The sequence below is a fragment of the Bos indicus genome, chromosome X, assembly GCF_029378745.1.
Source record: "Bos indicus isolate NIAB-ARS_2022 breed Sahiwal x Tharparkar chromosome X, NIAB-ARS_B.indTharparkar_mat_pri_1.0, whole genome shotgun sequence".
Lineage (NCBI taxonomy): Eukaryota > Metazoa > Chordata > Mammalia > Artiodactyla > Bovidae > Bos > Bos indicus.
The window spans coordinates 74,051,988-74,067,700 of NC_091789.1; the positions used below are offsets into that span (position 1 = coordinate 74,051,988).

The window sequence follows — 15,713 nt, forward strand, 5'->3', positions numbered from 1 at the left end:
TTGTTCTGACAATAAATATTAATAAAATAAAATGTTTAGAATTAGTCAAATGTATTATGGCATGAACAAGTGAAATTTTATTATAATGCTTACCTATAATTTAGATTACTGTAGAATGCCTTTAAATAAAGAATTTAGCTTGAATCATTTGCAGATCATTCACTTGATATTAAATGATCTGAAAAGGAAGCCATTTTATTAGGGTAAATAAGTTCTAAATTGTATTGATATAACTGATGCAGTAAGCATGTCCATAGATTGAATGTGGTTAATATAACTGTATCCTCTCAATTGTAAAAGGTATGCCCATGGAATTAACAATTTTTAATATATTTTCTGCAGCTTTTTGAGCAAATGATGTTAAAGTTCCTGCTATTCTCTTTGAGACAGGTTCTCCAGTTGCAGAGGATGCTCATAGCTTATTTTCAATTATTAGCTGGCTAATAATTTTTAATAATGTTTTTGATATAATAATTTATGTATAATAAAATTCATCTTTTCATACATTTAGTTTTGACATTGGACACAATTGTGTAAACATGACCACAATGTATTATTCATCTGATGATGAACATTTGTGTTACATCTAGTTTGGGGCTATTATAAATAAAGCTGCTATGAATATTCATGTATGTCTTTTTGTAGACATGCATTTTCACATCCCTTGGGTAAATACTTAAGAGTAGGATTGCTGAGTCAAATGGTAAGAAAGGCTATATTTAATTTTATAAGAAACTGCAAGACATTTCCCAAAGTGGCTGTATGGCTTTACCCTTCCACCAACAAAATATGAGACTTTTAATTGCTCCACATTCTTCTCATCAGCACTTGCTACTGTCAATCTCTTTAACATAATCTATTGTAGTATGTTTCTGGGAATACCAGACCACCTTACCTGCCTCCTGAGAAACCTGTATGCATGTAAAGAAGCAATAGTTTATACAACAGAACATGGAACAATGGACTGGTTCAAAATTAGGAAAGGAGTATGTCAAGGATGTAATTATCACTCTGCTTATAAACTTATATGTAGACTATATCATGCAAAATACAGGGCTGAATGAAGCACAACTGGAATCAAGATTGCCAAGAGAAATAGTGCAGATGACATGTGCAAATGACACCACCCTAAAGGCAGAAAGCAAAGAGGAACTAAAAAGTCTCTTGGTGAAGGTGAAAGAGGAGACTGAAAAAGCTGGCTTAAAACTCAACATTCAAAAAACTAAGATTATGGCACCCGGTCCCATCACTTCATGGCAAATAGATTGGGAAACAAGAGAAACAGAGACAGACTTTATTTTCTTGAGCTCAAAAATTACTTAAAATGGTTGACTAAAGCCGTGAAAATAAAAGATGCTTGTTCATTAGAAGAAAAGCTATAACAATCCTAGACAGGGTATTAAAAAGCAGAGGTATCACTTTGCCAATGAAGGTCCGTTTAGTCAAAGCTTTAGTTTTTTCAGTAGTCGTGGATGGATGTGAGATTTGTACCATAAAGAAGAATGCTGAAGAATTCATGCTTTTGAACTGTGATGCTGGAGAAGACTCTTGAGAGTCCCTTGGAGAGCAAGGATATCAAACCAGTCAATCCTAAAGGAAATCAATCCTGAATATTCATTGGAAGGACTGATGCTGAATTTGAAGCTCCAATACTTTGGCCTGATGCTGGGAGATCATGATGAGAAAGATTGAAGGCAGGAGGAAAAGGGGATGACAGAGGATGAGATAGCTGGATAGCATCCCTGACTCAAAGGACATGATTTTGAGCAAACTCCAGGAGATGATGAAGGTCAGGGAAGCCTGGCATGCTGCAGTCCATGGAGTCACAATGAGTCAGACAAGACTGAGTGACTGAACATCAACAACAACAGTATGTTGGTGGTAGCATCTCTTTGTGGTTTTAATTTGCATTTCCTTTATGACAAACAATATCAAACATTTTCAAGTGTTTATTGGTCACTCTTATATCTTCTTTGATAAATTGTATGTTCAAATATTTCACCTGATTTTTATTCTGTTGGTGGTCCTATATTTGTTCTATAAGAGCTCTTTATGCATCCTGAATACAAGTCCTTTATCGTATTTGTGATTTACAAATTTTTCATCCTAATATATAGCTTGTATTTTCATTTTCTTAATAGTATCTTTTGAAAAGCAATGATGTGGGATTTCTCTTTTTTTAATGAATTCTTTAAGTTTCATGATTTTTGTGTCTTATTGAAATTTTTTTGCCTAACCCAAGGACATAGAGAGTTTTCCCTCAGTTTTCCTCTAGAAGTTTTATAGTTTTTGGTTTTACATTTAGGTCTGGTATCCACTTCTCATTATATTTTGTATATTATGTGAGTTAAGGTTTGATAATCTTTTTTGAAGGGGGTATGGATTTACAAGTTTTCAACCACTCTTTTTTGAAATGTTGAAAGATTATTCTTTGTGCATTGAATTACCTCAGCATCTTAATCAAAAGTCAACCAAATTTGCATGTGTGTGTACATATATATACACATATAATGCAATATATAATATATATTTCTGAACTCTCTATTGTGTCCATTGATCTATATGTCCACACTTTCACCAATATCACATGTTCTTAACTTCTGTAGCTTAAATAGTAAATCTATATAGAGCAATTTCATGGCCATTATCTTATTTGACCCTTATAACCCTCAATCTAGAATTGCCAATGATTACTAGTATTATATCCATTTTATTGACGAGTATATACAATCACAGGTTAATTGTCCTGCCCTAGTTTACACAATTATCAGTAGGTCTGACACTAAAATCCTCCCAAACCTAGTTTATTTTTCTTTTCCTACACAACTAGGAAAAATAGTGAAGAGAGACTGAGTTTCAAATCATTGTAAATTTCGAGATATTTTCTGAATAACAGACTCTTACATAAGGGTGGGGGGTTCAGCAAACTATTTGATAGTCTTATGAAAAATTTCAGTCCCTCTTTGTTACAGAATAATAACCTTTTTACTTCTCAGTGTTTGACTTTGTGAATGATACGTTCAGCATTACTGCATCTGCTATTGCTCTTTACTTGGGGTAAATTGGGCTCTATCTATTCTTAATCCTAATCTGAATGCTAATTAGGTTTACTGTAGGATGAGTCTTTCCAAGAAGGGAACTGCTTCTTGATTTTTCTCTTACCTGAATTTATTTGATTGGATTTTTGACCTTGCAGATTATTTTCTGTTGGTGATTTGCTTAAAAGGCAGCCTTTGAGTAATAGGATAATGTACTTCTGTGTTTTAGAATCCTTTATGCTAAACTTTTATCTTTTTATTGTCTCTATAATTTGATTGCTTTTTAAAAGTTTTATTGTGCATCAAACATGTGTAGTCCTAGGTTTGCACAGAGTAATTTATTATTTGATGCTTTCTCCTTCAGAATGAAGAAGTCAGATTCATTGAAAATGAGTTAGAGATTCAGAAGCAAAAAAATTTTAAACTTCAGACATTTGTAAGAAGCTTGATACTAGCTATAAAAGCTGACAATAAGGAACAACAACAGGTAAGCAACAGAAGAGAATAGTAAATTATAACATAAAATGTTGAAAAGTGGCAAGTCACACTTGGGTTCTTCATATTCTTTTCATTTTTATACCTCATTCCTGCTTGTCATCAAGGAAGGATTTGTTACCTCCTGACTTGTTAATATAGCTTTCTTGGGAATAAATACTCAGATTTTGTGTGCTGCTTTAGTGGAAAATCAAAATGATTAACATACTTTGTTAATTCCAAGCCAGTATCAAGTAGGCAAAACATTTAAAATTTTTAAAATATAATTATTGACTCTATTCTCTATCTTGTACATATTTTTTCATTTAATTAATTTTAAAGAAATTCTCAAAACAGTTGTAAAGATGGGGTTACACTAACTGGAGAGGCACATATTTTAGGACCTCCTGTGAATGAAAGAAGTGAGGCATTTGCCTCTCTTCTGGATTTCAGTTACCTTACAGCCCCTACTAAAGTTCACAGGTGTTTGAATACCTTCTATTTCATGATATGTTGCACATCACTAAAAAAATTGAAATTACTTTGTGAAATTCTTTGTAACCACAGTACAGCATTTACTTTTCCCAATTTAACTATAGTGTTTGATTACACTACCCCAAAGATGAAATGAAATGTCTTGTGTTTGTCACTGTGGATTTTTTTTTTTTTTTGGCAAATTCTTCCCAGATTACATTTTCTGCCTCACTTTTTCTGTTAAAATTTGTGTAATAATTTATTAATCTTGCTAAAAAGGAATATGTTAGTGTCACTCAGTCATGTCTGACTCTTTGCAACCCTGTAAACTGTGGCTTGCCAGGCTCCTCTCTCCTTGGGATTTCCCAGGCAAGAATATTGGAATGGGGTGCCATTTCCTACTCTAGGAGGTTTTCCCAACCCAGGGATCAAGCTCGGGTCTTCTGCATTGCAGGCACATTCTTTACCATCTGAGCCACCAGGGTAACCTAAAAAAAAAAAAAAAAAAAGAATATAGAATTATGTTAAATGTTATATTTAATACTAAATATGTTATATTTAATACTAAATGATACCAAATATGCCTCTGAGTTGTGGACTACCATGTTGATTCCTGATTGTCAGAGAAATTCAATGTAAGTAGTATATTACACAGGTAAGCCTTAATTAGGAAGCAGTCTCAGTGGTTTCTATTCAGCTAGAGTACAAGCATTTATTCCTTATATCCAAGCAAGATGTATGTAGCCTATTCCAGTCATTTCCAAGGAAAAAGATTAGTCTTAGCATACCAGAATTCTCCTGCTTTTCATAAGGAAAATGTCTTTATATATTTCATCAAAGTACTGAACCACAAAATTTAAGCTATAATTTACTCATGAGGCTTAATCTAGCATGTATATTATGAGTCCAGTTTCATGAATTGTGCTCTCCCCATTCTGTACACACACAGACATCCCAAGATGGTAGTTACCAGTCATATTTGACAGTTTTATTTAAGCATTTTGGTTTATTATGTGAGCTAAGCATATTCTATGGCATATTGAAAATGTATTTTTTTTTAGGAATCTAAAGTACAGATTTTAAATGAATAAGATGATAGTCTTGAATTTGTTCCCCAAAGAACTGTAATTTTTAATTACATTAATATTAAAGAAAGGAAAAGTAGAATTAGGTTCAATATGGGAGTAATTTGGAGTGTTGTCCTAGTCCTAAAAATCATGCATGGTTTGTATTTCAGAGTTGTGTGGTCAGCTTATTCACAGTTGTCTATGACTTTTTATAGCTAGGAATAGCACACAAGCTGCATTTTATTTTTTTATTCTAACCTGGCTTTATCCTTCCCCCAAAACCACTAAAAAATAAGAAAAGTACCTATTGTACATTTTACTTTTGCCCTTTTCTTCTACTTTTCCTCTGAAAAAAAGGCTGATGAACTAAGATATGGACAAAACATTGGCTGAGGGAGGGGGAAGAGATAGTTATACAAAAATTGTACTGAAAATCATAGCCTATATAATCAGCATCCAAGTACAAAATACTGATTTTTGTACTTGAGATTGAGTATAATGGATCTCCAAATACGGTCTAAAAATATAGAAGATACCAGCACAAAAGTTACCCAAGTCAGCTCATAAATTACTGATCTTTACTCTATGAAATGCTTAAAGGTTTATTTCTGGAAGGACTTGATTTTTATTCTGCCTAATAAAAGAGAATCATTGTGTCATTGGTTTCTCATTTTAGAATTCTGTTTTTCTGTTAATCTTGATTTGGGTAAGTTGAGTGAGATGAGTGGTCCACAGAGTATTTTGCCCCCATGAAGCAGTCCAGGATTTGAAAATATATGATAATGTCTGACTGAATATTAGATTATCCAAACCAATAGAGATTTAAAAAAAAATAATGTTGTCAGCACTCTACTAAGTCATTAGTTATGATCTTTCTTCCCTTGATAGTTCACTATGTGATTCTATTCTATTGGGGGAAGTGTTATAATCTCTTGGGAAGAATGGCAGTAGGTCACACTCTGACTGGTAGAGAACCTGGAGTGAAGCAAGTTCATTGTGTTCACTTTAGTCTATGAAAAAGACAGTTCTAGCAACTGACAAAATCTGAACATTTGTTCAAGGTGCCAGTGTTGCAATCCAGAAAGATATCGAAAAGGAATATTTTTAAATGGACCCCATGCATTAGTAGTGCCTCGTTCTGTCCCAGATATTAAAGTTTTCCTATTTCATACTGTACTGATTTTGGTCAGGCAACTACATTAAATGCAATGACAAAGAAATACATAGTAGTGTTCTTTGATTTGAAGGTCTCCCCACTACAATTTAAATGTCTTTAAGTCTACTCACCTATATGACTCTCCAGTAAGCTAGGCTTTGTTCATTGGAACACTTTGCCCTCTTTAATATGGCTTCTTTGCACTTGCAAAGTGAAATAAATCCAGTGATGTATTTCTCATAAACTATGATCAACCATTGTCAGCAAAGGCTTTGTTGTACTATACTGGGTTAGTGGTAAACAACTGACCTAGAAGAAAATGGTTCTGTGCCCTATTATGACAACCTAGAAACCTTAGAAAGCATGTAGTACCTTTAGATGACTGCTTTGTAAACAGTACTCTCAATTTCACCAAGAAGTTCATGAACCATTTAATAGCAGAAAATAAATAAATTTTTGTACAGACAGGAGTTAGCCTTTCCTTTTGCAGCCTGACAAAAAGTTCTAATCTTTCCTCTCTGCTCTAAAACAAAAAACTATAGGATTTACAACTGTCACTTCTTTTAATAAAGAGAATAGGAGAGTACTGTCTTATTTCAACAGTGGATTTCATGTGTTCTCTAACATGCCCTGTCTTTCTGTTCATTATTTGGGTAGAAGCAAACCTGCACTGGATCTTTTTTTTACTATTGCACCCAAAGCTAACACTACAACTAATGTTGTCTAAATATTGTCGAAATACGTTACATTATTTTTAGTATTGGGAGCAGCAAATCATTCATTTAGTTTGCCATTTCTGATGGTCAAATGCACATCAGCACTGCCAGCCAGATAAAACTTGATTATTTATTTCTCTAGTATGAATGCATGTTCTGCAACTCATGGAACAATTACACCATGGCAAAACTTAGTTCATGGCTCTTCCCTTATCTTAATTACTCCAAAAGAGAGATGAGCAATCCTCTAGAAACATCATTACACAGCCAAATTCACTGGTTCAGCAGAGCCTTTGTGAATGCTTGACCATAGCCTAAGGAAAGAAAAAAAAAAATCACTTGGACTTTTAAAATGCTAAAATTTTATCTAAAATAGAATAGCTGAACTTTTCCCCTAATTGCTTTATTATTTCTCCCACTGAAGTTCAAAATAGTCTTGTGAACTGTATTTTAGTGTGATGGACAGTATAACCGGGCAGGGGTATTTTAATAAGTTATATACAATTTTAAAGTCCTCTAGCAGTGATCACTGAACAATCAAAACTGGTATGAAAATCACTTATCTCAGACACTTCAGAGCATTTGGTTCAGAGTAGTTGCTCATTTCTCTCCTTACTCCCTGTTTGTAGGTTGCACTCTACATAATCCACACTCTCAAGATCTAATATTTTATTACTTCCTTAATAGTATATGATGAGTTTTTCTCTTAGAAAAGATGTTGTATAAAGTTCTGAGAGAGAAATGCTCCTTTCTTTAAATCTGTAAGAATAAATCAATGTGAAAGGACCACAACTATAAAGTTGGAAAAATATGTCCAAATACTAATTCAAAACAATTGATTTTTCTGACTTAGGCATTGCTGTCAGATTTACCTCCTGAATTAGAAGAGATGGATTTCAATCATGCCTCGCCGGAGCCTGATGATACCTCATTCAGTGTGTCTTCTTTATCAGAGAAAAATGCCTCAGACAGTTTGTGATTGGGGTGGGGAGGGATATATGATACAGCCTTTTGGCTACCCAACAGGTATGCATTTCAAGATAGTTGCATTGTGCTGCCCCAAAATTCTTCAGTTGGAAAAATATATTGTTGAAGCAATGTATTCTGTGAAGGATGAACCAGATATAATGGCTGTGGTGCAAAATGGTACTTATGGTACAAAAAAAAAGTTTGTAAAATTTAAAAGCATTGTTTGAGAGTTTTTTTCCAAACTGATGGAACTCTGGAGGAAAATGTATTTAATTTTGAGCAGTTTAGCTAGGAAATGCATAACGCCTAATTTCTGAAAGTTCTTTTTTGTTTGTTTGTTTTATAGATGAATCTTAGTTTTAGTAATAGCTTTGACCAGAGACACAAAAAGATATTTCAACATAGTTTATCAAGTTACTGAAGCTTGACTAGTCTTCTTTTTGTAACCATTACATCTTCCTTCCTCTCTCCTTTTCCTGTCATCCACATACACTTTTACTCAGGAAAGTAGGCTGAAAATTGAAAACAAAACATTAAAAACGTTTTAACCTAGATAAATCTTGGGGCTCATTTTTAAACTTCTGTGAAATTTCGACTTAAGTTAATGATTGAAAATTGAAGTGATTGCTAGTACACAATTGCAAAATATTGACATTCTTCCATTATTAACCCAAATATTTGGGGGGAGGAGGAAGAGCATTATGGAAAAGTAATTTAACCAACATGAAGTCAAATAAATTGTTAAATGTATAGAAACAAAATGTTGTAAAAGATTCATCTTAATGAGAACTCTTTATTGCTGCAAGTGACAAATATTGATAAGATTCACATTCTACTACTAAATTTGTATAACTAACTTAGATGAAATGTTGCACAAGTATTATAAGTTTATCACCGTCATCATAATATTTTTTCAGTTCTTAGATTTTATGAAACAGGAAGTCAAGGTAAGCCACTGAGTTTTCTTTTTTTTTAATCTAGTCACTGAGGTTTGCCACCAAGTTTAGCTCATTTCCATATGAGCCTTGCACAGAGTTATCAGCCCAAGGAAACTACCCAAAAGAATTATACCACTTTGGTTGTGAATCACAGTTCTCTGAATTTCCTGAATACTATTCTATGAGTACACTCCTAAAATGGGCATTCTACCCAGTTGTTCTATTAGTGGGTACCAGATGGCACAACACAATTTTTTGCAGACCTTCCCTTCCAGGGTACCAGACCACATTACCAAAACCTATAGAAGGGAAAATGCCAGTTTCTCCCTGTGCACACAATATCACATATTTGTGAGCTGGCAGTGTGGAACTGTATCATATGGTTAAATTGCTATCTATACTTAAAAGATCTTTGCCTGGAAAATCCCATGGATGGAGGAGCCTAATAGGCTACAGTCCATGGGGTCGCAAAGAGTCAGACACGACTGAGCGACTTCACTTTCACTTTCACTTATACTTAAAAGATTAATAAAGTAGCTAGACGGCACTTTTGACCATCAAGTTTCTATGTCAGATATTTCATAATTTGTAAGTAAAGCCAACTTTGATCTTGGAATTCAGAGATGCCAACTTATGAATACAGAAAGGCAGTCATGGATGTCTTTGACTTAAAATGCCCCTCCACCACACACAAATAAATAAGGTTCATTGATAATCTTTCACTTTGTCAGCTATTTGTCTGATTTAGTGTTGCTGCCACTCTACTATTATGGTTCTTTGTTAGCAAAAATATTTCAGTTGTTAGGTATGCTCCCTTTTAGCTGAGAGTCATATAGTTCTTTTTAAACAATGTATAGTACACCTTGTTGACAAGTCAAATTCCATTTAGAGAAAAGAGGGCTGAGTAACGGAACCTGGGATACTAAGTTTAAATTTATCAGTCACACTAATTCCCCTATGAGATAAAAAGTCCCTACTATATACAGCAAACTTAAAAAACATTTCTTAAGGTAACATGAACAAATTCAAGGCCTTCAAGTCTCTCTTAGGACTTTTTACTAGTTGTTGAGGTTATCTTTAGCCTGATTTTTTCCTGCTTCAATTTAAACCCCTTATTATTTAGTTCTTGCCACAAAGTGAAAAGAGGTGGTTCTCTCATACGTCTTTCAACGCTATGGATTAAACTTGTCACACCTCAGCAGCTAGTCAATAAATCAAAAAATATTTATTGAACTCCTACAATAGGGACACTGGATTTCTACTCCTCAGCAAGCCATAAACTTCAGAATACATTGTTTATTTTCACTTTTTCAGGAATATAAATAAAAATTATGGAAGTTTCAATTTTAATAGATTTAAAGATTTTTGCTAGATATGATTCCTGGAAGGAATCCTAGTCTACAACTTTGAGAGGAAGTGTAGATGATTCCCTTGTCCCTGTTTAAAGTTACATTAAAAAAGAAACAGCATAAATCATAACAGTACACTTAGGAATCCTTTTGTATTGACATTTGTGCTTCAGCATTTTCTGTAGCAGGAACCAAAGGAAAAAGATTGTATCCAGAAAAACAACATTGGCAGGATGAAATTATATACCATAGATTTTGAAAAACATTTCAATGTTAAATATTAAAATCTATTATGAAGAAATGTATTTTCACATGTATAGATTGGAATGTTTTGAGACAATTCAGAGCAGAAAAGTATCAGTTTATGGACTGCTTTTTGAACATCTTCATGACTGGGAGGCAAAAACAACTAGTGTTTCTTTCTTTAGGGCTTTGAAACCATAATGAAGAACAACCTGTCTGAAGCCATACTATCTCTCACAAAGGCAGAGGCAAAAAATGGAAAAAAAAAAAAAAAAAGAAGACAACTTTATTTTTTTCTGTTTACTACCCTTTGATGTCTGCTATTGGATTAGGATTGTTGTTATTTAGTTGGTAAGTCGTGTCCAACCCTTTTGCGACCCCATGGACTATAGCCCAGCAGGCTCCTCTGTCCATGGGAATTCCCAGACAATAATACTGAAGTGGGTTGCCATTTCTTTCTCCAGTGGATCCTTCTGACCCAGGAGATCTTTTCAAACCCATGTCTCCTGTATTAGAAGGTTGGTTCTTTACCAATGAACCACCAGGGAAACCCTGGCTTAGAATAGCCAATTAGTTTCTAAACAGGAAATGTGTAGCTAAGAGCAATTTTCAAAGTGTGTATTTTTAAAAAAGAACCAAAAGTAACCTTTCTCATTTCAACAAAGCTAAAATTAGTCCCAAGAAAATGAGAACTGCAGTTACCCTGGAGAATAGGAAAATTAGCACATGCAAGGAAAACATTATAAGAAAATTGGCCTTTTTATGGAACTTAGGAATATTTTGTTGTAAGATCAGTTATCAACAGCAGGACTTTTGTACTACCATTGAAATCTTGTGATAGAAATGTTATTGTTGAGGAAGAAAAGGCCACAGTCCAGTCACATCCTGTGCTCTGTATATTACAAAGACCTCAAAAGATGTCCAATAGGTAATTTCTCCAGACGGTAAAATTTATTTTAAGGCACTTTCACAGTCAGCAGTATGTAAGTTTGTATGAGAAAACATAAGTGGTATATTTAAAATAATTCTAGGCTCTAAGACTGACTTGGTTGCACCTTTTTAAGGAAGACAAAGTAATCAGCCCATTTCCAAAGAAGAGTTTCTTCATCTTGGCCTGATAGTTTATGATCATATTTTAGAAGAATTCTGAAAACTCCTTCCTTCCTCCATATTGCAGTGATAGTATACAAGGAATATTGCCTTTTTTTTTTTTTTTTACAAATATTAAATTTTCATTCCCATCCCCAAAATGCCAAATTCTGATAGATTAGCTTTTTAAGAGAGTTCTTAGTACCATTATGTCTAAATGACGAATAAAAAGGTTTATCTTTGAAGCTGGTATTATCCTTGGCAGACAGCACTGTATCATGCTCTTCACCAAGCTATGCTCTGTGGTGTTAAAATGGAGGAGGCTACTAACTTGTGAGCCTACATACCATTGCCCCAAACAAACCTTTATTAGGAACATATTTGTGGAAGGATAAAAGAATAAAATGATATTTTCATGGAAACATATTTGGATTGTTCCATTAAAGTGTACTGAGTATATATTGTTTGATATTGAAATTTTATGTTGTATTAACTTGCTAATTTCTTTTAGTATCTTGTGTCCCACTTTACTAGCACTACCTCTGAAACATACTATCATGTTAAAACCATATCAGACAGTAATGTGAACTTTTTGTAGAGTTTTTATTTAAACTTTTATAGAGGCAATAAATGATTTCCAGCTAATAGAAACATCTCTTTCTTTCAATGTTTATTTTTCTACAGATAAATTTTTCCTCCCCAAGATAAAGTTCTGATAAAAAGACTAAAAAATGAAGAGAATAATAAGGTATTTGGAGGCAGAGAAAGGAGAACATGGAGTGCTCAAATGGAAATTTGGATGATTACCTAGCTGACATGTGTATCATCCTTAACTGACTTCACATAACAGAGAATTACTTCAACACCAGTGGAATAGAATGAATATTCATTAATAGACAATAAATTTGTCCATGATAGTATATTCAAATGGTAAAGCCAGCAAGTGAATAACCACAGTTTAAACAAAGAATGCTATTTTTACAACATTCAAGTGGCAATGTTTCATTGAACTTCTAGCTCTCTTTGACACTGGTTGAATATCCTTTTAATTTGGATGAAATACACCCATACATTTTTGGTTAAAGTCTTATGCCAGTGAAAACTTTTCATGTTATCAAATGGGTGAGGGCAAGGGATGAGCTTCAAATAGCACATCAGCAGTTTTCTTTCCCAGTTGATACATTTTCAAGGATCCTTGAAGGCTCTTCAAATGACCCAAGTCTTTCTCATATCTGCAAAAACATTGGCTTAAGGTGGTGAAATCCTTTGATTTTATAAAAATGAATAGGAATCATTACAAATATATTTAAAAACAAGTCAATGGTTGAGTATGTCTATAAAATTGAATGATGTTTTTCAAACATTTTGAGACTATTTTTTGTATTTCTTGTTTATATCATACTATAAAGATAATACATGTTCATTGTAGACATTTTATAAAATACAGATAAAAGAAAAGCACGGCAAAAACTATCACAATATTGTAAAGTAATTATCCTCCAATTAAAACAAATTAATTTTTAAGAAAGAACACATGCAATTCCACCCCCTAATAATAAGCATTGTTAACATATTAGTATATCTAATTCCAGTCATTTATTCTGCATATTACATATATCCAGCAATACAGGAATTATACTGATTTTACAGTTACAAGTCCTGCTTTTTTTCTTAACAATTTATTGAAAGCATTTTCCCAGGTGACCAGGGGATTTTCTGTTTTTTAATTGATACAAGAAAAAGCAAACCTGCTACTAATGAAAATGCATTTATTCTAGAGAATTAACAAGTATCTACTTTACATAAATATTATATACTTTTTACCATAGATTTATAACAAATGATACTATTTCTTTACTTTCACGATAATAAAGTAGCTATATTTTGGATGCAAGTTATAAGGTACTTCTCCTTAATACTTCTACCTAAGTAATGTTTTTATCATCTATACTAGTAATCTGTTCTAAACCTGATCTGCCTCTTCAGAAATTTGTATGAAGGTCAGGAAGCAACAGTTAGAACTGGACACGGAACAACAGACTGGTTCCAAATAGGAAAAGGAGTTCGTCAAGGCTGTATATTGTCACCCTGTTTATTTAACTTATATGCTGAGTACAACATGAGAAATGCTGGACTGGAAGAAACACAAATTAGAATCAAGATTGCCGGGAGAAATATCAATAACCTCAGATATACAGATGACACCACCCTTATGGCAGAAAGTGAAGAGGAACTCAGAAGCCTCTTGATGAAAGTGAAAGTGGAGAGTGAAAAAGTTGGCTTAAAGCTCAACATTCAGAAAACGAAGATCATGGCATCCGGTCCCATCACTTCATGGGGAATAGATTGGGAAACAGTGGAAGCAGTGTCAGACTTTATTTTTCTGGGCTCCAAAATCACTACAGATGATGACTGCAGCCATGAAATTAAAAGACGCTTACTCCTTGGAAGGAAAGTTATGACCAACCTGGATAGCATATTCAAAAGCAGAGACATTACTTTGCCAACAAAGGTTCGTCTAGTCAAGGCTATGGTTTTTCCTGTGGTCATGTATGGATGTGAGAGTTGGACTGTGAAGAAGGCTGAGTGCCGAAGAATTGATGCTTTTGAACTGTCGTGTTGGAGAAGCCTCTTGAGAGTCCCTTGGACTGCAAGGAGATCCAACCAGTCCATTCTGAAGGAGATCAGCCCTGGGATTTCTTTGGAAGGAATGATGCTAAAGCTGAAACTCCAGTACTTTGGCCACGTCATGAGAAGAGTTGACTCATTGGAAAAGACTCTGATGCTGGGAGGGATTGGGGGCAGGAGGAGAAGGGGACGACAGAGGATGAGATGGCTGGATGGCATCACTGACTCGATGGACATGAGTCTCAGTGAACTCCGGGAGTTGGTGATGGACAGGGAGGCCTGGCATGCTGCGATTCATGGGGTCGCAAAGAGTCGGACACGACTGAGCGACTGATCTGATCTGATTCTAAACTTGAAAAATAAGATCATTTTAGGTATGAAACATCTCATATTGGGTACACCATTATGTACTTGGAGAAATAATTTTTTTTGAAGTCAGTTAGATTGTAATTCCAATTATTCTCTAAAGAATAAGACTGTTTCTTTTTATTATATTGTTCTATTTCAACCAGTTTGGGAAATTTGGAAAATGCTACCAATTCTGGATCTTTTTGTGAAATAATCAATATTTATATCTCTATTTTATCACATAATACGATGTATACAAATACAAAGACTATCATAATCAAGTACTTATTCTTGTTAGCTTAAATCAGATAGCTCAGAGTTCTGAGACACAGGTCACACGTTTGATCTCCATTCAGATGAGTCAGTTTATACAAAAGGGAATTTACATTCCCACCAACAGTGCAAGAGGGTTCCCTTTTCTCCACATCCTCTCCAGTATTTATTGTTTGTAGTTTTTTTTTTTTTTTTTTTTTTCTGATAATGGCCATTCCAATTGGTGTGAGGTGATATCTCATTGTAGTTTTGATTTGCATTTCTCTAATAATGAGCAATATTGAGCATCTTTTTATGTGCTTATTGGCCATCAGTATGTCTTCTTTGGAGAAATATCTATTTAGGCCTTCTGTCTTTTTTTTGATTGGAGTATTTGTTTTTCTGATATTGAGCTGTATGAGTTGCTTATATATTTTGGAGATTAATCCTTTGTCAGTTGCTTCACTTGCAATTATTTTTTCCCATTCTGATGGTTGTTTTTAAATCTTATTTATTGTTTCATTTGCTGTACAAAGCTTTTAAGGTAAATTAGGTCCCATTTGTTTAGTTTTGTTTTTATTTCCATTGCTCTAGGAGGTGGATCAAAGAGGAACTTTCTGTGGTTTATGTCCAAGAGTATACTGCCTATGTTGTCCTCTAAGAGTTTTATAGTTTCTGTCATTTGTGATTCCTGCCTCCTTTGTCAAAGATAACATATCCATGGGTAGATGTGTTTCTTTCTGGGCTTTCTGTCTTGTTCCATTGGTCTGTATTTCTGGTTTTGTGACAGTATCAAAATGTCTTCATGACTACAGCTTTGTAGTATAATCTAAAGTCAGGAAGGTTGATTCCAGCAGCTGTTTTTCCTTCTTAAGATTGCTTTGGCTATTCAGGGCTCCTTGATTACCCATAAATATTGTGAATCTTTTTGTTCTAGTTCTGTAAAAATGCCATTGGTAGTTTGATAGTGAT

General features: G+C 34.0%; 1 protein-coding gene across 2 annotated transcripts in view; it reads left to right on the top strand.

Annotated features, from left to right (window-relative positions):
• The window catches only part of HDX (highly divergent homeobox), a 217,524-nt gene extending 205,376 nt beyond the window's left edge, over window positions 1-12,148 (top strand). For both annotated transcript variants that reach the window (XM_070783571.1, XM_070783572.1), the window contains 2 exons: window positions 3,403-3,525; window positions 7,779-12,148. In XM_070783571.1, the coding sequence (XP_070639672.1) occupies window positions 3,403-3,525; window positions 7,779-7,904 (249 nt within the window). In that variant the 3' untranslated portion in view covers window positions 7,905-12,148. The remainder of the gene's footprint in view (window positions 1-3,402; window positions 3,526-7,778) is intronic.
• Window positions 12,149-15,713: the final 3,565 nt, after the last annotated feature.